Consider the following 25192-nt stretch of genomic DNA (forward strand, 5'->3'; position numbering starts at 1 on the left):
ATACACACAATATCTCAAGTTAAAAGTATTTCCAGCCAGGTGCAGTGGCTCACGCCTGTAATCCCAGCACTTTGTGAGGCCGAGGCGGGTGGATCACAAGGTCAGGAGATTGAGACCATCCTGGCTAACACGGTGAAACCGTCTTTACTAAAAATACAAAAACAAAATTAGCCAGGTGTGGTGGAGGGCACCTGTAGTCCCAGCTACTTGGGAGGCTGAGGCGGGAGAATGGTGTGAACCCAGGAGGTGGAGCTTGAAGTGAGCTGAAATCACGCCCAGGCGGGCCAGAGGACTCCTGGAAGAGGTTGGGAGAATTCCCAAGGCACCCCACCCAGATGCCTTCCCAGGAATCCCGGATCCCTGAGGAGGGAGATACAATCACTAAGAAATCTGTGACCAAACTGCTGCTGATCACAGAAAAGCAGTGATTTTCCCATTAATTCTGAAACAATCAAGTCAAATGCGAGGGAGGGGACAAATTGAGCAAACAGCCTCAAATGAGGCTAAATGAGTCACCATGCCCAGCCTTTTCAATTAAATAGCTCCATTTTGTAAACTTCTGCTCAGCTTCAAGGAGGCCAGCCCAAGTGGACCACAGGACCATGTTGGCTAGGCTGGTCTTGAACTCCTGACTACCTGATCCACCCGCCTCAGTCTCCCAAAGTGCTGGGATTACCGTAGTGAGCCACCCCGCCTGCCCTTTTTTATTACTTTTTTGAGACAAGGTCTCACCCTGCTGCCCAGGCTGGAGTGCAGTCGTGCAACCACAGCTCACTGTAGCCTTAACCTCCCGGGCTCAAGTGATCCACCTCAGCCTCCCAAATAATTGTAACTACAGGCGTGTGCCACTGCATCTGACTAATTTGCTTTTTGTAGAGGCAGGGAGTCTCCCTATGCTGCCCAGATTGGTCTCAAACTCCTGGGCTCAAGTGATCCCCCACTTTGACCTCCCAAAGTGCTGGGATTACAGGCATGAGCTACCATGGCTAGCCCTCATTGCTTTTTTGTTAAGTATTCTTTGCCTCTGTAGCCAACGTGTGTGTAAACATGCTTCATCTCACCCTAAAAGCAGCCTATTGAGCAAACAAGTAGGTTTTAGTTACTCAGCACATCAAAATCGTTTCTTCATAGGTGTTTCTGTCCTTCTCCCTGTTTAACACAGAGAACAGGAGAACCAAATAAGCCAAGCTCTTTATCCTCCCAAAGTCCTTGGTCTAGACCAGAGTCCCCAAAGCGTGGTCAGTGGTTTCTCTACATCAGAAACAGCGGGCATGTCTGTGTCCTCAAAGTTCATGTCCGAGGATGGCGGGGGGGTTTGCAATTCTGTACCGTTAACAGGCTCCCCAGGAGTTCCTGACAGCTAAAAGATGGGCATCGCTCCCAGGAGGGCCTGTGAGCCCCACATGCTACCCTAGGGGGATGTAAGTTGGGCGAGTCTGAAATAAGGACCCAAGATCCCTGACTCCCCAAGGTGGTTTTTAAATTTTTAAGGCAGGCAAGGGGAAAAAAAGATACCAAGTGAAGAATTCATTGTATGTTTATTATTCACAGTTAATCACTACCTACCAAATGCTATCCGCAGAGTTAAAGGATTAAGTACATAGGTCTTTCTTTAAACACTGATTTTTTTTTTTTAAATATATACACACAAAACTTAGTTCAGCAAGGCTTCATGATATACACCAATTCCAAAATAAAACAATCAAATGGTCCAGGTGCAGAATGCCAGATTCCTTTTATCATCAGCGAGGAAAGGAGAAGCAGAATGAGGAGTGAGGGAAGGCGGGGACAGGCTCTGCCCAGAAGAGCTGCCGCCTCCTGGCACAGCAAACGCTCCAGGCCTAGGCCCTGTTCATATCCGGAGTCGGAGGGAGACTCCCATCAGCCGCTTTGGGACCGAAAGGCCCAAGGCTGTTACCAACTCTCCGGAGAGAGGGAGGCAGTCTTGTTTTTGTCATGGAAAGGGGATTGGGTGGAGAAAAAGATACAGGCACATCACTACAGGGGACCAGAAGTGGAGAGAAGACAGAGATCTCTGCCGAGGCCTTGGGCTTTCCAGTCTTGCCTTCCCCAACTCTCCCTGCTTCCTGGGACCATCTGTAGGGGTGGGGAGCAGCAGTCAACACAGCCCACTGGCAAGGGAGGCACAAGCAGCACTCCGGCTTCCCAATGCTGCCCTCACGCTCATCTGGACAGGTCAGGGGACACAGGATGAAAGCCACAGCCCAATCTAAGAGCAAGACAGGTGAAAAGTGACTACTCTCATTGTGCACTCCAGCATGGGAGTAAGGTGAAACCTGCTACAACTGGAGGCTGCGTTCCCATGACTTCCTCCTTCGCTCTCCTTGTCTGGGACTTGCTGGTTCCAGGGGTGCATATAGTGATGGGGCGGGGGCCACAACCCCCGAGACAGTGAGGACAGGCTTCCAACCCCCTGTAAGCCAGATCCAGTGGGATGTGGGAGAGCTGGGTGGTCACCTTCCCTCTTGCCCCGGTGGCCTGTCACACTCACACTGCAACCTAGGCAAGCAGTTACCTGAACCCCCAAGGGGCTCACAAACCTTAAAGCTGGAGCTTAAAGCCGCCTCACCTTCCACTCCTGCTTGTCTCCCTTGCTCTACCCTGCCCCAAGGGAAAAATATTTACACAGAGTAGGAGACAAATTGGCTGAAAAGCTCTGTACTGTCTTTAACTTATTTTAAAACAAAACAAATGAAAAAAAAACAAAAACAAAACAAAGAACACCACCACTCAGAAGCAACCCTTGAAATAAGGAAAAAGGCACTATGAAAAAACCACATGCTTGACAATCCCACTGGAAGGGCCAACAGAGCAGAGAGAGACAGGCTTTCGGGTGGGCTTTTTTTTTTTTTTTTGAGATGGAGCCTTGCTCTGTCACCCAGGCTGGAGTACAATGGCATGGTCTCGGCTCACTGCAACCTCCACCTCCCAGGTTCAAGCGATTCTCCTGCCTCAGGCTCCCAAGTAGCTGGGATTACAGGCACACGCCACCACACCCAGCTAATTTTTGTATTTTTAGTACAGACAGGGTTTTGCCATGTTGGCTAGGTTGGTCTCGAACTCCTGACTTCGTGATCCACCCACCTTGGCTTCCCAAAGTGCCGGATTACAGGCATGAGCCACCGCGCTGCCCGACCCAGGTAGGCTTTCTAGGGAAGCCATGGAGGCAGTGACGTCCTTTCCTTCTACCCCACTCTACTGCCAACTTGGACAAAATACACCGGGGGTCTGGGCTGGAAGGCAGATTCCTACAAGCCCCCTCCTCTGGAGGAAGTTAAACGGCAAAGGCGTCCAGCTGCCCTGCCCGCTCCTTTTTGTGTGTATATACGAAGAACACGGAAACGGTAGTTCTTCTTTCAGTCATTCCAACTAAAGCAGACATTTGCATAGAGAGAATACCAGCCCACTTGGTTTCTTGTCTTTTATTATTGGCGTCAGCTAGGACTATACGTGGCCTTAAACGTCATGCACTGATGGACAGAAGAGAAAAAAGGATGAAAAAAAGGGCAAAGGAGGGGAAAGAGGAGCAGCAGTGAAAATTTGTAATAAAAACTCTTCTTAATTTATAGGTAAGTTTTGGCATTTTTAAATCCAACGCCCCCTCCCACCCCCTAAAGTTCCAACCAAAGTGAGAGGGTCACAGGGTGACCCGGCCAGGTGTTCTGCACTCCCTCACAGGCTGCTGTTAGTGGCAGCTTGTGGGTTTAATTCTTTTGTATGTGTTTTACATTTTTCACTTTCTTTAAATAATTGCTTCTTGATTCTTAGACGTTCCGGTTCACAGGGGTGACGTAATTGCGGGGAAACATGCCGGTCTGCCCGTGGCAAGCTCCTTTCCACCAGTTGGGGTCTGAGTTATCCATGACATGGATAAAATCTCCCCGGCGGAAGCCCAGCTCTCCATCCTCCTGGGGATCAAAGTCAAAGAGGGCCTGGACGTATGTCGGCTGCTGCAAAACAGGAGCAGGAAAAACCCACATTGCATTCCTGGTCTGTGGCCGGCCACCTCCGAGGCCAGATGGGTTCCAGGGGGAAACGAATGCGTGCCAAATTCTCCATGTTTCCTAAACACACCTCCCATCTCCCAACCCCCCGTTTATTCTTACCTATTCTAAGTTTACAGGCCAAGCGGGTTTAGTGTGATCTTTCCCAGTGCTCAGAAAATGCTAGAGTATGTCTCCCAGAGGAGGGTGGCCAACTGTGCCGTGTATTATCAAGTAGAGGGCAGGCAGTGCTTGGAGGGGAAAGTTCTTTAGAAACAGCCGTCTGTGTTTAGGCTGTGGGCCCAGAATCTGCAAATCCCTTCTACCACACCCTTAAGGTATTAGAGCCTAAAGTTCTGGAGCTCGAATAACATAAGGGACTCTAACTTTAATTTATGACCAGGGCTTGAGGGACAGGAACGGTGCCGACCCCACTCCCTCACAAGCATAGTTTTCCTCATAATTTGCCTCCAGGGACAGGATCTTTGGGTGGGTGTGTTAAAGACCACCTCCCTAGAGAGACTGGCAAGCTGGCTACACATTGCCTCTGGAAAAGCAAAAACCTTGTATTTAAAACAACAAATCTTTTCCTTTCTTTTTTTTTTTGAGATGCAGTCTCCCTATCTCATCCAGGTTGGAGTGCAGTGGTACAATCTCAGCTCACTGCAACCTCCACCTCCCGGGTTCAAGCGATTTTTCCATCTCAGCTTCCCGAGTGCAGGTGGGCGCCACCACATCCGGCTAATTTTTGTATTTTTAGTAGAGACAGGGTTTCACCATGTTGGCCAGGCTAGTCTCAAGCTCCTGACCTCAAGTGATCTGCCTGCCTCAGCCTCCCAAAGTGCTGGGATTACTGGCGTGAGCTACTACACTGGGCCAGAAACAAGAAATTTTTAGTGTGAATGGAAGGTAATGCATTCAGTAACGAGCACAGAAGCCCCAGTGGCAATCCCTGAAGGGCGCCTGCATGTTGATTGAGGGTCACCTCCCCTTTCCCACAGGAATGCACACTGAGGAGCTATTCTTTTTTTTTTTTTTTTTGAGACGGAGTCTCGCTCTGTCGCCCAGGCTGGAGTGCAGTGGCTGGATCTCAGCTCACTGCAAGCTCCGCCTCCCGGGTTCACGCTATTCTCCTGCCTCAGCCTCCCGAGTAGCTGGGACTACAGGCGCCCGCCACCGCGCCCGGCTAGTTTTTTTATTTTTTAGTAGAGACGGGGTTTCACCGTGTTAGCCAGGATGATCTCGATCTCCTGACCTCGTGATCCGCCCGTCTCAGCCTCCCAAAGTGCTGGGATTACAGGCTTGAGCCACTGCGCCCGGCCTGAGGAGCTATTCTTAATTTCTAAAATGATCCCATCTCAACCTGATGAGGCTTACCTGTGGCACCTGTTCTATGTCCCGCAGGAATATCTGCTGGTTTCTGGAGACAGATGTAGATCTGTGATAATCCACCAGCTCATTCAAAGAATTGAACTTCACCACCCAGAGGAAGTACTTGCCGGCTCCGTCTCGGAGCACCTTGAAGTGCTGCACATCGTTTCCAAACCTGGGAGGGTCAGAGAGCACATGGACCGGCTAAAGGCTCTAACCTGGCACATCGAAGGCTATCTGCCCATATAAGCGATATCTCGAGAGAACCACTGTCCCGGCAGCACTCCTCAGGGACTGAAGAGTAACAAGTTTCCTCACTGTGTGTCCCTGGGACAGACCCCTCCCTATGACTGATGGGCACCGGGACAACATGAACAAACCAGACAGGGACAGGCCATCAGTCACTCTCATTCTGAAGATGTTTGTAAGATAGAGTCCAGGCCGGGCACGGTGGCTCACATCTGTAATCCCAACACTTTGGAGGCCAAGGCGGGCAGATCACCTGAGGTCAGGAGTTCGAGACCAGCCTGACCAACATGGAGAAACCTCATCTCTACTAAAAATACAAAAGTAGCTGGGCGTGGTGGTGCATGCCTGTAATCCCGGCTACTCGGGACGCCAAGGCAGGAGAATCACTTGAACTCAGGAGGCGGAGGTTGTAGTGAGCTGAGATTGCACCACTGCACTCCAGCCTGGGTAACAAGAGTGAAACTCTGTCTCAAAAAAAAGAAACGAACAGTCCATGTGCCCTGAACCCTAACAAATAAAAAAGCCTTACTTAAGACAAAGAAGTGTGACTTAACTTCCTTTGAATCAAAAAATAATTAAAATGTATATGCAGGAAGAAGGTGAGGAGGGCTGGAAATACTTTCAACAATTCTCTCGTAACTGGGAATAGTTCAAAGTCATGTTTTCCGTTCAGGAATTTTAGGTCCACTCATGGGGAAAAGGTCTCTGAACGAAAGGACATACTGGGACAATAAAAGAGGCCCAGGCTTCGAAACCCAAAAGCTTCTCCATCACCAGATCACACCCTTTTACACTGGCTAGCAAAACCGGCAACAGTGTGGCTGGCTGGTACTAGCTCACAGGGTCCGTCACAGGATATTTGGCTAGAACACCAGCCCAGCCAGGGCGCTTCTGCCTGTCCTGTTCACCTGGCCAGGCACTCAAAAAGGCATTCTCAGCCGGGTGCGGTGGCTCACGCCTGTAATCCCAGCACTTTGGGAGGCCGAGGTGGGCGGATCACAAGGTCAGGAGATCGAGACCATCTTGGCTAACATGGTGAAACCCCGTCTCTACTAAAAATACAAAAATTTAGCCGGGTGTGGTGGCATGTGCATGTGCCTGTAGTCCCAGCTACTCAGGAGGCTGAGGCAGGAGAATCGCTTGCACCCAGGAGGCAAAGCTTGCAGCGAGCCAAGATTTGGCCACCGTACTCCAGTCTGGGCGACAAATGAGACTCCGTTTCAAAAAAAAAAAAAAAAAAAAAAAAGGCCTTCTCCCAGAGTGCTTGTTCAATGAATGGAGTCCCTCCTCTCCTTCAGTCTTTCAGCTGAGGGAAACTAAAGGCTTCAGAAAATCAATCCAGCAGGTGGCAGCACTGAGCTTCAAGGAAGCCACTGAGTACAAGATGCCCCGCATTTGGAAAAAATACTGCTTTATATGTAAGACAAAATGTGGAAGTTCTGAAAGCTTCATTAGCAAGGGTATATTCCACGGCACTTCTGGCCCCACAGAGGCCCACTTCCACCCATGCAATGCAGGTGGTTTCTAAAAGAGCCCAGGGCCCCAATAATGAGCAGCTTATTAACTACTGTGTTTCAAGTCACAGGCTTAAAACATCCTAAAACTAAGAAACATCCGAAGACTGTTGATTCTTGAACCTCTTTTGCAAAGGTGTGTGTGTGTTGTTAAAGAGAGTCATGACATCTGCTTTGCTTCTAAAACAATAAATGCATTAAATCCTTAAAAGATTCTACTTGAGAAAATGGAAGTTTGAGAGCTTCTGCTGAGCAAACAGGCAGCCTCCAGCCGAGCACGCGGCTGCTCCCGTGGTTTTGACCACCACCCAGTGATTTATCGCTTGTTCCCCTCATTTTATACGGTTTCAGTTACATTTGGGTCAGCATAAAACTAAAGAAAGACAGGTGACAGTTTTTCTTTTCTTTTGTTTTTTAAAGATGGAGTCTCGCTCTTTCACCCAGGCTGGAGTGCAGTGGTGTGATCTTGCCAAAACAGCTGAAGACTACAGGCAAGAGCCACCACGCCTGGCTAATTTTTGATTTTTGCAGAGATGGGGTTTTGCCATGTTGCTCAGGCTGGTCGTGAACTCCTGAGCTCAGGCAATTCACCCGCCTCCGCCTCCCAAAGTGCTGGAATTACAGGCTTGAGCCACCATGCTGGGCCACAACTATAAATTTAAAATCTACATTTCAAAAAAAAATCTACATTTTAATCACACATTAAGTGGTTCTAAAACCAAATAAGATACTCAGTTCATTCATTCGTTCTTTTTTTTGAGAGACAGTCTTGCTCTGTCACTCAGGCTGGAGTGTAGTGGCGTGATCTCGGCTCATCCTCCTCCCGGGTTCAAGTGATTCTCCTGTCTCAGCCTCCTGAGTAGCTGGGATTACAGGCACATGCATGCTACCAAGCCCAGGCCATTTTTGCATTTTTTTTTTTAGCAGAGACAGGGTTTCACCATGTTGGCCAGGCTGGTCTCAAACTCCTGACCTCAGGTGATCCACCTGCCTCGGCCTCCTAAAGTGCTGGATTACAGGTGTGAGCCACTGCCCCCACCCTTTTTTTATTTTTTTGAGACAGAGTTTTGCTCGTCGCCCAGGCTGAAGTGCAATGGCACCATCTCGCCTCACTACAACCTCCGCCTCCTGGATTCGACTGATTCTCTGGCTTTAACCTCCTGAGTTGCTGGGCGTACCGGTGTGTGCCACTATGCCTGCATTATTTTCTATTTTTAGTAGAGATGGGGTTTCACCATGTTGGCCAGGTTGGTCAGTTCATTTTTGAAATGGAAAAGTCTCACACATTACATCAGTTGTAAATGGGAAATGGTGGCCGGGCGCGGTGGCTCCCGCCTGTAATCCCAGCACTTTGGGAGGCCGAGGTGGGTGATCACCTGAGGTCAGGAATTCGAGATCAGCCTGACCAATATGGTGAAACCCCATCTCTACTAAAAACACAAAAAAATTAGCTGGGCGTGATGCCAGGCACCTGTAATTCCAGGTACTCAGGAGGGTCAGGCAGGGAGAACTGCTTGAGCCTGGGAGGTGGAGGTTGCAGTGTGCCGAGGCATGCCATTGCACTCCAGCCTAGGGGACAAAGCGAGACTCTGTTTCAAAAATGAATAAATAAATAATAAAATAAAATAAAAGGAAAGTGGTTTGACAGCCCCCATTCAAAAACAATCTTAATGTAATGTAAATTAAGTAGTGATCTGAATGTTGAATCTAATCACTTCTTTATATGTAAGTGATGAAATGATCTGTCAGACTCCTGAGGAGGGTCCTATGATAATACATTAACTAGAAAAGAACTGAAGTAAAAAACATATAGAAATAACAATTTAATTCAAAATCCTGACTTCACAGATGAGGTGCGAATTGTTGAGAATCTTCAAGTGCTGATTTCTATTCTCCACAATTCTCCATGGCGGCAGAACTTCTTGTCTTCTCCATTCCCTGCTTACCTGCTCCCTTTCACACCTCAACTTTCCACCGGGAAATGCAAGCCCCAAATCCTCTGCAGCAGCCTTCTTAAGTGACTGTGAGGGCCTAGGATGGGGCTGGTGGATTTAAGCCAGGGGATCTGAGCAAGGTAAGCCAAGGCAGCTGACAGGCGCTCCACTATTTCATTTGAGAGAACTGCGGCAATCCCTCAGAGGGCAGAAGCTCTGGAGTGCTGGGCACTGGGGAAAACTGGCAGGCTCCGGCTGGCCGCAGGGAGCTGCTGCTTACCTCCTGAAGGCTGTGTCCACATGGGAATCTACATCCAGTGCTTCTAGAACTCATTTTGAGAGGAGCCAGAAATTAGGATTTTAATGTGAAATGAAGATACTGTTTAGGCTAAGCCTCCACCATTTTGTGTGTAGCCAGGCACCTGACCGATGGCTTCACAATTTGGATCAGTCAGAGACAGAATTCCAGGCAACTGCAGCAGGAAATACTTACTTGACAGAGAGGGAGAAGTCCCCAGGAGCGCTCTCACTCTCTCGGATAAGAAAGGCCCCATCGTGCCGCTGTTTGCTAAGCATTTCTTCTGCCTTGGCTCTGGGGATTTTGCCAAAAAACCACCTAAGGAAGGAAGGCAAGCTGGTCAACATCTGCTTCCCCACAAAGAAAACGGGATATCCAGGCTTCGAAATTTGAGTAACACAACACTCCTTGCCAGAGGAAGGGGCCTCCCTCCTCATCCTCCAGCCTCACAGTGCCCAAGATCGACATTGGGTCACGTCCCCAGAGATGGACCTTCAAAGGTCTTTACCCTACTCCATTTCCCAGAAAGCGACTCACCCAAGGCACTAACCATGGGTCACTTTCTATAGAGGAAGACATTTGAAAATGGGTCTTCCAGGTCAAAGCGCCCTGGACTCCCTACTGACTCATGACAAAGGTGTCTGGGGAAAAGTTCAGGCCTTTGGGTTTGGTGTACGGGATGAACTGGCCAAGGAGAAACTGGCCCCTTCCTGCAGCCATGTGATAAGGTCATAGCTTCACCACAGTGGGACTAAGCGAAAGTGGGGAGGAAAGCTGGACGGCCAGGAGCTGGAGGCAGGGTTACTTCTGTTAACAGCCCAAAAGCAAAAGGTTCAGACGGTATGAGGGTGCCTCTACCAGTAACTAAGGTCAGCATTCCTCTCAAGGCCTGCCTCTGTGGTCACTGCTCAGAGTTCAGCTTTCAGAAGCCACTAGGAATATTCTAATTTACCATATGTGCAGCAGTTAGCTGCAAAATTCAGATTTTTGAGGCAAGCTGCAGACTCTTGTTCCCAATTGCTGATTCACCTTGGCCAGAAGAAAAAGTGGCTAAATTAATGAAAAACTGTGAAGCAACTGGCTGTGGCTTATCAAGAGGAAGAGGAGAGGAACACTTCTACAAGAGCTTGAAGTCAAGCTGCCCGGCTACTTCAAATGAAAACTATAACTAATTAGGAAGGAGAAACTGTGAAAATCATGTTCTCTTCTCAAAATTGTCTTTAGTTATCAATTTTAAAAGCAAAAGTTATAGCAAATAAAGACCTATTTACATGGAAACTGGCATTCATTTAATATGCTAATTTAATATCAAAAGTCCTTTTAATGGACCAGCTAGTCCATTAAAGTTGTAAATCCAACTTATGTATCTTTTATTTATTTATTTTTTTTCAGACGGAGTCTCACTCTGTTGCCCAGGCTGGAGTGCAGTGGCGTGATCTCGGCTCACTACAAGCTCTGCCTCCCGGGTTCACGCCATTCTCTTGTCTCAGCCTCCCAAGCAGCTGAGTAGCTAGGACTATAGAGGTCCACCACCATGCCCAGCTAATATTTTGTATTTTTAGTAAAGATGGGGTTTCACCATGTTAGCCAGGATGGTCTCGATCTCCTAACCTTGTTGATCCGTCTGCCTTGGCCTCCCAAAGTGCTGGGATTACAGGTGTGAGCCACTGCGCCTGGGCTGTTTTTTTTTTTTTTAGACAAGTCTCACTCTGTCGCCCAGGCTGGAGTGCAGTGGCACGATCTTGGCTCACTGCAACCTTCACCTCCTGGTGAAGCAATTCTGCCTCAGCTTCCCCAGTAGCTGGGATTACAGGTGGCTACCACCATGCCCGGCTAATTTTTGTATTTTTAGTAGAGACGGGGTTTCACCATATTGGCCAGGCTGGTCTTGAATTCCCAACCTCGAGATCTGCCTGCCTCGGCCTCCCAACCTGCTGGGATTAGTCGTGAGCCACTGCGCCCGACTAACTTACATATCTTACTTATAAGTAACCACATTGGAAGATGTCCCTAAAATAATATACTATACTCAAATTCAAACAGAAAGATGTGAACTGCTAGGAAGGATACACTTAGAAGCTTCCCTTAGTAACTTTGTCCGTGTGTGTGTGTGTGTGTGTGTGTGTGTGTGTGTCAGCCTCTAGGGACCCTTAGTAACTCTGAATAGTCTGACATCTACCTGCTGGAGTCTTTCTCATTTTGCATACTCTACTGCCAGGCTGCTGAAGAGCTGCGATAACAGATCCTCCTGCTTCTGCAAATAACTCAAGGCTAGGGCCTGCAGTGCCTGGAAATCAGGCCACACAAGAGAAATCACATATCACTAGAATAGAATGTTCTCTAAATATAAAAGGACAGGTTGGGCACCCGTGGCTCACACCTGTAATCCCAACATTTTGAGAGGCTGAGGTGGGGCGAATCACTTGAGGTCAGGAGTTTCAGACCAGCCTGGCCAACATGGTGAAACCTCATCTCTACTAAAAATACAAAAATCTGCTGGGAGTGGAGGCACTCGCCTGTAGTCCCAGCTACTCGGGAGGCTGAGGCATGAGAACCGTTTGAACCCAGCAGGCGGAGGTTGCGGTGAGCTGAGATGGTGCCACTGCACTCCAGCCTGCGCGACAGAGCAAGACTCTGTCTCATAAAAAGAACAACAACAACAACAACAACAAAAACCAAAAAAAAAAGGTGGGCTTACACAACAGAAATAGCAAGGGTGAGAGCTAAGGGGGTGGGGGGAGAAGGCTAATTTTCCAATATAATTCTTTACTACATCCTATAGGCTCCCATCCATATGCATTGAACGTGAAAAGCACATATTTGGATCCACCCCTCAAGCATATACAACTCACGCTGCAGCACTAATGCGAACAATCATTTTGTGGTCTGTGTCTAATTTGTTAACTTGAATGCTGTATTAATTGACACGGTGTTCCATTTTATGCTTCCCTCTTCCTCCATAACCCCCGCCCCCTACCCCCCAACAAAAAAAAACAAAAAAAACCAGGAGGTGGTAGGATGGGGAGAAGGCCTGGTACAGACCCTGACCCTATACACACGAGCATCCAGTCACAGAGCAGCCCTATACAACAGCAACCGCGCCTGCAAGGCCGCACCCTACACAGGCACAAGCATGCTCTTTGTCAGCAATATGGTAGACCTGAATAAATAAGGGTTTTTCAGTTGCTAGTTGCCTTTTCAGAGCTCAGAGTGGCTAAGCACTGCCCAACCTTTGGCCAGAGTCTGAAAATAACAACACAGCTGAGCCTGTGCTGGGCGCTTCTCAATCAATTCTTCTAAAGTTCTTCATAGTGGGGGCAAAAGGTCAAGGCAAGGGAGTGACTGTCCCAGTCAGCCTGGCAGTAACTACAACTTTCCAAAGAAGGTAGCCTTTCCTATCTTTCCTCAACAGTCAGATTTAAATGCCTGTGTTACCCGAAACACTGAAGAAAAATAAGAATTTCGAGGCACAGGCATGTCATATAAGAAGTATAGTATGATGCTCTGTTGAATTCCCTTTCAATCTGAACATATGAAAATAAAAGGGAACTGAAGTCGATGTTGTGTTTGGATCTAATGAAGGAGCCAGCAAACAATGGCCTTTGGCCTAAATGTGCCCATAACCTAAGACTGTTTTTTTTTTTTTTTTTTTTTTTTTTTTTTTTGAGACGGAGTCTTGCTCTGCCGCCCAGGCTGGAGTGCAGTGGCCGGATCTCAGCTCACTGCAAGCTCCGCCTCCCGGGTTCACGCCATTCTCCTGTCTCAGCCTCCCGAGTAGCTGGGACTACAGGCGCCTGCCTCGTCGCCCGGCTAGTTTTTTGTATTTTTTAGTAGAGACGGGGTTTCACCGTATTAGCCAGGATGGTCTCGATCTCCTGACCTCATGATCCGACCGTCTTGGCCTCCCAAAGTGCTGGGATTACAGGCTTGAGCCACCACGCCCGGCCCTAAGACTGTTTTTAAAATTTCTACTCGATTGTTAAAAGAAAATTTTTACGAGAAATATTTGACAGGACTGTGTGCGGCCCACAAAGCCCAAATTACTTGCTATCTGGCTCTTCACAGAAAAAGTTCAGCCAAAGCTTGACCTACAGTTTCTTTTTAGGACGACTGAAGGAAACAGAAGTTCATATATTATGTGACTTATATAGGACCTGGGGAGATGTGCTGTGATCCAACGGGGCCCTCTCACTCAAGATGCAACAAGCTACCTGAAAGTCTCCGCCACCAGCTGGCGTAAAAGCAAGCGGACAACGTCCAATGGCATTCTAGTCTGAGCGTGGAAAGCCTCGGCTCCCCTGACACACCTGCAAGGCAAGCCAACAACTGCTTCTGTGCTAGCAGCAGGGCCCGTGAATGAGGGGTGGGTGAGGATGGGAGGACAGTGGTCTGCAGGGGCTCCTGGGGTTCCACTATGTTGCGTTATCAATAAAATCGTGGCAGGGGTAGCTTCTGAAAAAAATTAAAAATATTCACTGCTCCCAGCAGCCTGAGGACAGCATATTTTGTTCTCTCGTAAGTAGGAACACTAGGATAAACATGTATTGAGAACTATTAGATGCCAAGCACTGTGCTCTGGGGATACAAAGATATTAAGATACTGTCACACAGGATTAGCACATATAAACACAAAATCATCTAAGTACCTTTCCTAAAACTCAAAAAAATGCAGAATTATGAAACACATCTGGCCCTGAGACATGTTGAACAGAAAAAGAATTACGGACCCGCACAACTATTGTTTTATTTTTGAAGATCACTGAAAGCTTTAAATTGACATTATCGATCTAAAACATATAATATTATTGACTATTATATATTATTATATACTGTTAACATGCACAATCAATATCCTTTGTTAATTCCCTAGAAACGTGAATAAAAAGTATGACATCCATCCCAGTGATCTCAGTTTTAAAAAGAATGTTTGAAACAAGGAGGTGGGTCCAACCCTTGCAAGACTAATGGAACTCAACTTACGGATGTGGTTTCATTTCTATGTAGTTCTTGGGAATGAAGCCGTCTTTTCCATTAAGCTCTGCCTTGTACCAGTTCTGATCACATTCTTCGTTCAAAACCTGAAAAGAAATAAGACAACAAAAAACCCCAATCATTTCCTTTTCCTTTTAAAAAGGTAGTTACAATTATGCTGTCTTTTAGGTTTGTGAACGCTTTCATTCAAAGTATTATCAGTTATACAGATATGAGACTCCTTGTAACTTCAAACAACCGGCATTATGTTAAACTCGGTTAAAATGAAACAGAAATTATCACTGAAAATGAAAAGTCAGGCTCCCAAACATCTGCAATGAAACCCTCAGTAAGGAAGGAGAAAGAAGAATGGCAAGAGTTAGTTTTCTTTCCTTTTTTTTTGTTTTTTCAGACGGAGTCTCGCTCTCTCGCCCAGGTTGAAGCGCAGTGGTGCGATCTCGGCTCACTGCAACCTCTACCTCCTGGGTTCAGGTGATTCTCCTGCCACAGCCTCCCGAGTAGCTGGGATTACAGGTGCATGCCACATTGCCCAGCTAATTTTTGTATTTTTAGTAGAGACGGGGTTTCACCATGTTGGCCAGGCTGGTCTTGAACTCCTGGCCTCAGGTGATCTGCCCACCTTGGCCTTTCAAATTGCTGGGATTACAGGTGTGAGCCACTGTGCCCAGCCAGTTTTTTTGTTTTGTTTGTTTTTTCTAAGAGAGAAACCTGGAGAGGAGGTTCTGGAAAACGGCAAACACAAAGGAGACTAAGGGAGCCTGACAAAGACAAAGTCTGCTCTCTGGGAGAGCCAGGTGACACAGTAGAACTGAGCATCTACAGAACCTTTTATTAGACTCCTCTAGAGATCTTCCAACCGACCTCCAGAATCTACAGTGATAGAGTCCTGATCCCCTCATGGCTTCTCTAGGTTACTGCAAGTATGGGTCACCACCAAACAGCTCCAGAACACTGCTGCTTCTGAGGACAACCACCTGCCCTCGTACGGGACAATTATTTGAAGGAAAAAGCATGGCAAATCCTACTCAGTTCAATATCCCAAATGCCACACTGTATTAAAGTCAGATAGTGCTGAAAGTATATCAACCAGCACAATTCAGGCAAACGCCTTGGAAATCCTGTAACTGAACCACTACATTCTACAGATGTAAAAAAACAGACCAATGGCCACCCCAGGTTATGAGGTAGTGACCCCACAGAGCTAACATCACGTCCAGACTTTCATATTCCCAATGACCGTTCTCTCCAATGCTGCCTCTTGAATTGCAGATAGGCCAGGCCATGACACTATAATGTGTACAGTAATACAGCAGTCCTCCTTACCATGATGGACACGTTTCAAGACCTCCAGTGGGTGCCTGAAACCATGGATAGTACAGGACTCTAGATATGCTATGCTTTTTCCTACACTATACACATACGTATAAGTTTATTATTATATTTTAGATTTTTACATTTATTTATTTTGCCCAGGCTAGTCTTGAACTCCTGTACTCAAGGGATTCTCCTGCCTCAGCCTCCCAAAGTGCTGGAATTACAGGTGTGAGCCACCATGCCAGTCCTACCTATAATTAATCCTGGCAGTCTGGAAGGATAAGGTGGGAAGACTGCTTTAGCCCAGGAGTTTGGGACCAGCCTGGGCAACACAGTGAAACCCTGTCTTTATATTTAAAAAGTGTAAAAGAAAAGTGATAACAATATACTGTAATAAAAATTTATGTGAATGTGTTCTCTCTCAAAATATCTTTTTTTCTGTTTTTGAGTCAGGGTCTTGCTCTGCTGCCCAGGCTGGAGTACAGTGGCCCCATCACGGCTCATGGCATCTCAATTTCCTGGGTTCAAGTGATCCTCCCATCTCAGCCTCCTGAGTACCTGGGACTATAGGCACTTGCCATGTTGCCCAGGCTGGTCTTTAACTCCTGGGTTCAGGTATCCTCCTGCCTCAGCTTACCTAAGTGTTGAAATTACAGGTGTGAGCCACTCTGCTTGGCCAAAACATATTACATATACGTTGGACTGCAACTAGCTGCAGGTAAGGGGGGGACTAGTGTATACAGAGCAGAACAGAATCAGGTACAGTGTGAGAGCCACCCTATGAATTCTAGACTTACAATGAAAGGCAAAGGGCAGAAGGCATAAGGTTGGTAAAAGATAAAATAGAAATGTGCGCACAACCCCAAAATGGTGGGCCCAGGAAAATGCTGGCTAGTACAGTGGTAATCTACACACCTAACAAAGTTCTGAGAGGAAACTGGTAATATTCTTTACAAAATGATTTATTCAAGATGTTGAACAATGCTGTACTCATAGCCAATTAGAAGCTGGATTGCTCTAAAGTGAGTGCTGTCTGTGTACTGCCATTCAAAGTGAGATGCAATAGAAAGGGTAGATAAGAATGACAGATAATCAACAACTGGCCAGGCTGCCTTAATGACTACTCTAGGCTAATTTCTTTCTTAATAGAGGGTATGCCCTGCAGAGCTTTGCAATGCTGGTACTTATCTGCTATGCTTGCCAAACTCTGGCTGCAGGTGCCAGACACTGGGTTTCAATGCTTAGGATAAGGTGGCAAATCCTGCAAGAACTAATAAATATGTGTAGCAAACTCTCAAAAAAATTAGCTAGTGGTAAATCCCAGCGTATTCAAAGTTTCCAAGAGTCACACACACACTGATAGAGTATTGATGAAAACTCTTCTCGTCATCATTTCATTTCTCTTAAATCACATTAAAGACTGGAATGAGATAAAACAATATATGCAAGATACACTCATAATTTTAAAACCTTCATTTTAAACACACTGCATTGCGCTGCGGCCAGCAATGGTGCTGCATTGATAGACAATTATAAAGTACACACCAAGGACAAGTTTGAGGAGGGAAAGTACGCTTCAATCCTGCCAGGCCACCACCACCTGCCCCTGTACTGGCAGCACAGAAAACTCTGAATAGCCTTTGAGAAAAGAAGCTACTTTAAAAATTATTTAAGGCCAGGATTCTGTTATCTACCAAAAATAAGGTCTAGAAGGAAAATGTGGTCTAATAATGATATAAAGCATCATCCTATAGTAATAATAAAAACCCTATAGGCTTATAAACAATATTTATTATTTCATTTCAGAGACAGAGTTTCACTATGTTGCTCAGACTGGAGTAGCTGGGACTACAGGTGTGTGCAACCATACCAGCTATGAGGAGTTTTTGAAAATGTCTTAACTCCTGAAATGGTGAGGTATGTCTACTTTTACTGTATACACTTGTTCTTGGAAGATACACGACAGTCAGACTGACAAAGAGCTGCTTGTAACCTATTTGTATATCAAACCAGAACAAAGTAATCATTAGAAAGGAACACTTTCGGTTTGTGACCAATAACTTTGCAGAAAAAGATAACTATTTACCTGCCAGGAGTTCATAGAGCCACACTGTCTTCTTGTCACCTTCACCAAGACAGAGGCAAATCTCCCTAAAAAGTGTCCCCTCCCCCAATAAACACAACTCCAGGGCAACTCCCAGATTTTTTTTTTTTTTTTTTTTTTTTTTTTTTTTTTTTTTGAGACGGAGTCTCGCTCTATCGCCCAGGCTGGAGTGCAGTGGCCGGATCTCAGCTCACTGCAAGCTCTGCCTCCCGGGTTTACGCCATTCTCCTGCCTCAGCCTCTTGAGTAGCTGGGACTACAGGCACCCGCCACCTCGCCCAGCTAGTTTTTTGTATTTTTAAGTAGAGACGGGGTTTCACTGTGTTAGCCAGGATGGTCTCGATCTCCTGACCTCGTGATCCACCCGTCTCGGCCTCCCAAAGTGCTGGGATTACAGGCTTGAGCCACTGCGCCCGGCCAACTCCCAGATTTGACATCAACTTAGAACTATGGCTGTCTACAGAACAAAAATTATTACTTGGTGTTTAGTATGTTTTTCTCCCCCAGAAAGCAGGAACACATAGAATTAATGTTTTTAGAAATGTAAATTTTTTTTTTTTGAGAGTGTCTTGCTCTGTTGCTCTGTCACCCAGGCTGGAGTGGAGTGGCATGCTCTCAGCTCACTGCAACCTCCACCTCCCGGGTTCAAGCGATTCAAGGGCCTCAGCCTCCCAAGCAGCTGGGATTACAGGTGTGCGCCACCATACCCAGCTAATTTTTGTATTTCTAGTAGAGACAAGGTTTCACCATGTTGGCCAGGCTGGTCTCGAACTCCTGGCCTCAGGTGATCTGCCCCCCTTGGCCTCCCCCAAAGTGCTGGGATTATAGAAAGGAGCCACCGTGCTTGGCCACAAATAATTTTTAAAGGCCTACTCAGACTTCTGAGCATGAGCAAGCTGCTCCCATCACCGTGTCTTCACTTGCTTATTCACTCCCTCTGCACAAATTCATGAGTGAGCTCACAAAAAAAGTTTCCTTCAGCTTTAAAATCTCTAAGGAATGTTTTTAGCTATTACCCCACAGCTGCATTTTCTATTCCAACCCCCATATTCCCTCAAGTTATGACTTTGTAGCCACACAAGACACTTTGGTTTAACGGAAGCAGATTGATCAAGAGATGAGATTATGAAAGGAGGAAGAGACAAGTTTCAGTGAAGAGAGTTCTTTTTTTTTTTTTTTTTGCAGAGACTGAAAATAATGTTAAGAGCCCAAATCAGGAAGAAATTTAAGAGATGAGGAATGAGGTGAGCTTTCTACAGAGGAATTAAAAATATACAAGTCCTGGGCCGGGCGCGGTGGCTCAAGCCTGTAATCCCAGCACTTTGGGAGGCTGAGACGGGCAGATCACGAGGTCAGGAGATCGAGACCATCCTGGCTAACACGGTGAAACCCCGTCTCTACTAAAAAAATACAAAAAACTAGCCGGGCGAGGTGGCGGGTGCCTGTAGTCCCAGCTACTCGGGAGGCTGAGGCAGGAGAATGGTGTAAACCCGGGAGGCGGAGCTTGCAGGGAGCTGAGATCCGGCCACTGCACTCCAGCCTGGGCGACAGAGCGAGACTCCGTCTCAAAAAAAAAAAAAAAAAAAAAAACATATATATATATGTATATATATATATACACACACACACACACACACACACACACACACACACACACACACACGTCCTTTCTGTGCTGACAACACTCACGCAAACGGTCAACGTTCCTACAACTCGTTGGACTCTCTGTAAGAAGTGTGGCAAGCACCAACCCCACGAAGTGACACAGTACAAGAGGGGCAAGGATTCTCTGTATGCCCAGGGAAAGCGGCGTTATGACAGGAAGCAGAGTGGCTATGGTGGGCAGACTAAGCTGATTTTCCGGAAAAAGGCTGAAACCACAAAGACTGTGCTAAGGCTTGAGTGCGTTGAGCCCAATTGCAGATCTAAGAGAATGCTGGCTATTAAAAGATGCAAGCGTTTTGAACTGGGAGAAGATAAGAAGAGAAAGGGCCAAGTGATCCAGTTCTAAGTGTAATCTTTTGTTTTATTATGAAGACAACAAAATCTTGAGTTTATGTTCACTTCAAAAAATATATATATGTACAAGTCAATGGAAGGGGACATGAAGGAACTCCGGAGGTGCTGTTTATCTCACATTTCCTGACCTGGGTGTTTTCTGTTTGTGAAAATTCACTTAACTATAATGATATATAAATTTTTCTTTTCTTTTTTTTTTTTGAGACAGAGTTTTGCTCTTGTTACCCAGGCTGGAGTGCAATGGCGCCATCTCACTGCCATCTCTGCTTCCTGGGTTCAAGTGATTCTCGTGCCTCAGCCTCCCAAGTAGCTAGGATTACAGGCACCAGCTACCACATGCGGCTAATGTTTTTGTATTTTTAGTAGAGTTTCGCCATATTGTCTAGGGTGATCTCAAACTCCTGACCTCGAGGGATCCATCCGCCTCAGCCTCCCAAAGTTTTGGAATTACAGGCGTGAGCCACGGCGCCTGGTCTTTGCATTTAATTTTCTATACAAATCATAGAAAAAGGTGTCATTTAGAAAAATGGCCAAGTATTTTGTTTATAGATTGCTGCATTTTGAAATAAGGGGATATTTTCTAGCCTGAACATATTCAGTCATCTGAAAATGAATAAAAAATAGAAATCATTTTTTTTTTTAAAGAAATAAGCTGTACAGTTATGGTCCCATCAAGCTTTTCAACACGTGCTCCTGTTGCAACAGCTTGCAGAAAGTTCAACATTTCTTCAGGGAAAAATTATTCAAAGTTTTATCAATCTGTGAAGAAATTTGTGTGAGAGCATTTGTGCATGAAAGATGGGAAGAATTACATTTTCAAGCCCTTAACATGTAAAAAACCAAAAACACTATTTATAGCTGGTCCCTGCAGTGCAGAAATTCAACATAAGCCAGTGCTGCGGTGTCCCCAGTTCTTCAAAGCACCCAGGTAAAACTACTCTAACTCCTGAGTATCACTCAGTCAATCCCAAAGGAGCAATACTGAAATTCTGCTATGACTTGAAATTTCAAGAATTCTAGTAGTATCTACTACATAATTTCAAATTCCTAGAAAAGAGAAAACACGCACGCATGCTTTTAAAAGACTTTAACCCCTAGGAACAAATTCTAAGGGCCCTGGCGGGGGTAACAGTACTGGGAAGCCACTCAAAGTCAGTTCTCTTCAGGTGCCTGATTACATATTTTATTAGAAGCTATTAGAATGCTCTTCAACTTCCCTTAGTATGGCTAACTGACTCAGTTTCAAGCTATAGTGATTCATTACTAACACTTTAAATAAGTGCTTTACAATCACCACCTCCATCTGTTACAGTTTTTCTGCAACATGAAAAACATCTTGGCAATGCTGCCTGCTATGCTGTGTGCCAAATCATGAAAAACACCCACAGTGCAGATAAACTATTAAGAATTTTAGTGATGAGACAAGCAGCAAAGGTTGTTCAATAATTAAGGTTCCCAGTCCCACAGAGAGCTTGAATTGCTCACCCAGGAACACAGAGAGAACAGTTCTCACATTTGCCGAGCAGATCAGTATCCATTTGGAATGACTGCAACTACAGCAAGGCCACGGCTCAATAAAAATCTGAAAAGCATCTTCGCCAACCAGGCCAGGTGACAGGTACTTGACTTTTAACAACCAGAAAGTTGAGAAGAAATGAAACGCATTTATGAAGTTTTAAAACTCTCCTGGCCGGGCGCGGTGCCTCACGCCTGTAATCCCAGCACTTTGGGAGGCTGAGGCGAGTGGATCACCTGAGGTCAGGAGTTTGAGATCAGCCTGGCCAACATGGTGAAACCCCGTCTCTACTAAAAATATAAAAAATTTGCTGGGTGTGGTGGTGCATGCCTGTAATCCCAGCTACTCAGGAGGCTGAGGCAGAAGAATCGCTTGAAGCCAGGAGGCAGAGGCTGCAGTGAACCGAGATCATGCCATTGCACTCCAGCCTGGGTGACAGAGTGACTTCATTAAAAAAAAAAAAAAAAAAAAAAAAAACCACAAAGGAAAAACAAAGGGTATTTGTTAGTCAAGTACACCTCCTGACCCCTGGTGATGGAATGGTAAGAGGTTCTGACTTACCACCTTTTAAACGTTTTTAAAGGAAAGGAAGAAAAAAGAGGGGGGGAGGAAGGAAAGACAGGCAAGAGGACAAAGTCCCCAAACTCCAACTTTCCATGGTAAAAATCATTCATTACTTTCTACTTCCCTCTGCCTACGAAGGAAGGAGTCGTGCCCCATGAATACTGCTTTCTTTCCAACTGCCACCTTTCTGAAAAGTAGCTGCTCAAAGTGGGGATCAGTGTGAAAGGGGAACATCAGCGAGTCAGGAGATGGGAACCCACCAAATGTCCAGGCAACAAGGCTTAAGTGCCCCAAAGTTAACCACTGCCATTTTTCTGTTAAAAAGCCCTAAGTATCCTTCTACAAGTGCCAATATAGTCTGGCATTCCGGTTTTCATAATTTGGCCATACCAACTATCTGCTCTGATCACCCACTGCTTCTCCAAATGAGCCCTGTCGTGCAGTCAGCTAGTCAACTCACCGACCTCTAAACACACTGTACTCCTCCCCGTCACTTGTCTGTACTTTTCCTTGTCTATTGAAATCTTTCAAAATTCAGTTCAGAGCTTACAACCACCCTGGTCACCTTTCTCTCTGCTTCAATCTTATAGTATTTAATGGAGGATTACTGTCAATAATATAGTCCCCTTATGGTGATTATCTCGTCTATCACTACTTCGTACCATGTGCTGCTATGACTTGGCCCCCTCCCAAACTAACCCACAAGCAATGAAGCTGGCTCCATATCCAGTTCTCATTTGTCTTCCTCACAGCTCTTAGTATGGTATCTAGCATATTTTGGGGAACTGACTTATATGTGGGGGCTCTGTTCTAAATGTTCTAAGTAATACATTCAGGGCCCTAGAGCAGGCTGGGTCTACAACAATTTATACATTCTCTACCTTTTTAGTAAAAAATTGAGGTGAGGGTCTTGATATGATGCCCAGGCTATTCTCCAATTCCTAGGCTCAAGCGATCCTCCCACCTCAGCCTCCCAAAGTGCTGAGAATGCAGGCATGAGCCACCACACCCTGTCAATTTGTACCTTCCTGGTGATAAACAAGAACCTCTTAAATAAATCCTAGAAAGACTGATTGTCATGAGTTTGTTGATCCAAGCAAGGAGAGGTAAAGGAGGTAACAGAATTAGACAATCAGTCTTCCTGTAACTTAAGCACCCTGCCTAAAGGCTATGTGGAATACCTTTCCACAAGGCCACCTACTTCTTTGTCTAAGATAAAAAGATGTGGGCTGGGTGCGGTGGCTCACACCTGTAATTTCAGCACTCCAGGAAGCCAAGGTGGGAGGATACCTTGCGCCTCGGAGTTTGAGTCCAGCCTAGAGGGTACACGGAGACCCTGTTTCTACAAAATATTAAACAATTAGCCTGGCATGGTGGTGTGCACCTGTAGTCCCAACTACTCAGGTGGTGGAGGTGGGAGGATTGCTTGAGCCTGGGAGGTCCAGGCCTGTAGTGAGCTGTGATTGCACCACTGTACTCTAGCTGGGGTGACAGAGAGAAACCTTGTCTCAAAAAAAAAAAAAAAAAAAAAAAAAGGGTATAAGCTTGGGAAGGAGTGGGGGTGGGTGGAAAGAGAAGGGAACTTTCAGTATGACAGGGATAAAGGGGGCTGGACTAGGGAGAGAGGAGGTGTAAGTGTTTCTACACATGTCCTACTAATCCCTCTCAGGATGGGGCGCTTCCTGGCAATGTGATGTCTCATTCTGATTCGGTCTGCCTGTCTGACTTGTGACAGACTTTTGCAGGGTGGTAATTTTAATAGCTACAACTCTTCCAGCAAAATTTGTATGAAACAGTCTGGAAGACCTTGGACTTTTTGATTCACCCACTGGCCAGCAACTAGGGTGATGGAGAAAAATGATCACATTAACAGACCAGGACTATTCATGCATTAAAAAAATTTCTTCATAATGTTCACACATGTTAGAAGATGAACAATTAAGATGACTAACCAAATTACAGGATATTTCCTTCTCTGAGAAACATTTTAGTTCAAAAGATAACTAGGTTATACTCATCAACCTCTTCAGCTGACCTCCTATCATCAAGAGAAATTGCTCATTTTTAACAAAACAGGAAGGTAGTTCACACTTATGTGATATTACTCCACCCAGATAAATCTGGAGGCAGCGAAACCTAAATGCATAGACAATACCCTAAAATAAACTTCTACCGAAGGGGTACAAAAAGTTTCCATTCAAAATAACTGTCTTGGGTTTTGTCACACGTGCAAGTCCTATTTGGTGGAGCTGAAATGCTTTTGGAATGTCAGAATTTCAACTGCAGGAGTAGGGAGAAGAAAGGAGAGGAAGGGAGGGGGCAGAAAGAGACCGACGCAAACACAGAGGTTTCAAGAAAAATCTGTATATTTGAAAAATTCAACAATCATATGATGACCTGTACCAGACAAACACCAAGCTCTGAGCTCGGTGAACTGAGGATAAAATGGACACCCCTCCCAAGGAGCTTAGGGACTAGAAAGCTGCCAGGCGCATCACAGTGTGACGGATGTCAGGAGCGGGGAGTTATGGGTACTATGGCAGGCATCGACTCAACAGAAAATATCTGACTTCCAAACACCAAAGACGACGACTTAACTCCAGTTTAGGTGGTGTCAGGAAAACATGCCAGATGAACTGTGAACTTGGTTACTCCTTGTCTGCATCTTTAGCTCTGCTTAGTCTGTTTGGATTATGAGTAGAAGGAACACGGCAGACTCTGCAACTTGCAAACAGAGGGATAGATTGTTCTCTTGGCCAGATTTGGCTGCTATTAACTAAAAGACTGGTTAAGCTTCTTTTACCTTAAAAGTAAAATCTTTATTAATGGTATCAGAACTTGTAACTGGAAATAACCCAAATAATCTCAACTGTAGCTGATTTTTTTTTTCCAGACAGTCTTGCTTTCGTTGCCTAGGCTGGAGTGCAATGGCGTGATCTCGGCTCACTGCAACCTCCACTTCCCGGGTTCAAGCGATTTTCCTGCCTCAACCTCCTGCGTAGCTGGGATTACAGATGCCTGCCACCAAGCTGGCTAATTTCTATATTTTCAGTACAGATAGGATTTCACCAAGTTGGCCTGGCTGGTGTCGAACTTCTGAGTTCAAGTGACCTGCCTGCCTCGGCCTCCCAAAGTGCTGGGATTTACAGGTGTTGAGCCACCGCGCCTGGCCTCAACTGTAGCTAATTCTTTACTTCAATGACACATATTTAGCAAGTGTCCTTTTCATCCTTTCATTAAAACAGGAGGAGGCTTTTAATCTTACATGAAATCCTACACTCCTCTCTTCAAAAAAATAAAACACAAAGCCCCCG

The 25192-nt window shown here is 45.9% G+C and overlaps 2 protein-coding genes across 2 annotated transcripts in view; one reads left to right on the forward strand and one right to left on the reverse strand.

The window, feature by feature from the left end:
- Positions 1-1519: 1519 nt before the first annotated feature.
- Positions 1520-25192, reverse strand: part of GRB2 (growth factor receptor bound protein 2) — an 88580-nt gene continuing 64907 nt past the window's right edge. Inside the window, exons 3-6 of the mRNA XM_010387612.2 lie at positions 14351-14448; positions 9566-9688; positions 5382-5550; positions 1520-3971 (exon numbers count right to left, since the gene is read on the reverse strand). Coding sequence (XP_010385914.1) covers positions 3786-3971; positions 5382-5550; positions 9566-9688; positions 14351-14448 — 576 coding nt within the window. The 3' untranslated portion in view covers positions 1520-3785. The remainder of the gene's footprint in view (positions 3972-5381; positions 5551-9565; positions 9689-14350; positions 14449-25192) is intronic.
- On the forward strand, positions 19449-19790 carry LOC104681355 (60S ribosomal protein L36a-like; the record flags this gene model as incomplete). Its single annotated transcript, XM_010387693.1, has 1 exon — positions 19449-19790. A coding segment is annotated over one exon (342 nt), but the record flags the coding sequence as incomplete, so codon positions are not given.

Source organism: Rhinopithecus roxellana, chromosome 19, assembly GCF_007565055.1.
Source record: "Rhinopithecus roxellana isolate Shanxi Qingling chromosome 19, ASM756505v1, whole genome shotgun sequence".
Lineage (NCBI taxonomy): Eukaryota > Metazoa > Chordata > Mammalia > Primates > Cercopithecidae > Rhinopithecus > Rhinopithecus roxellana.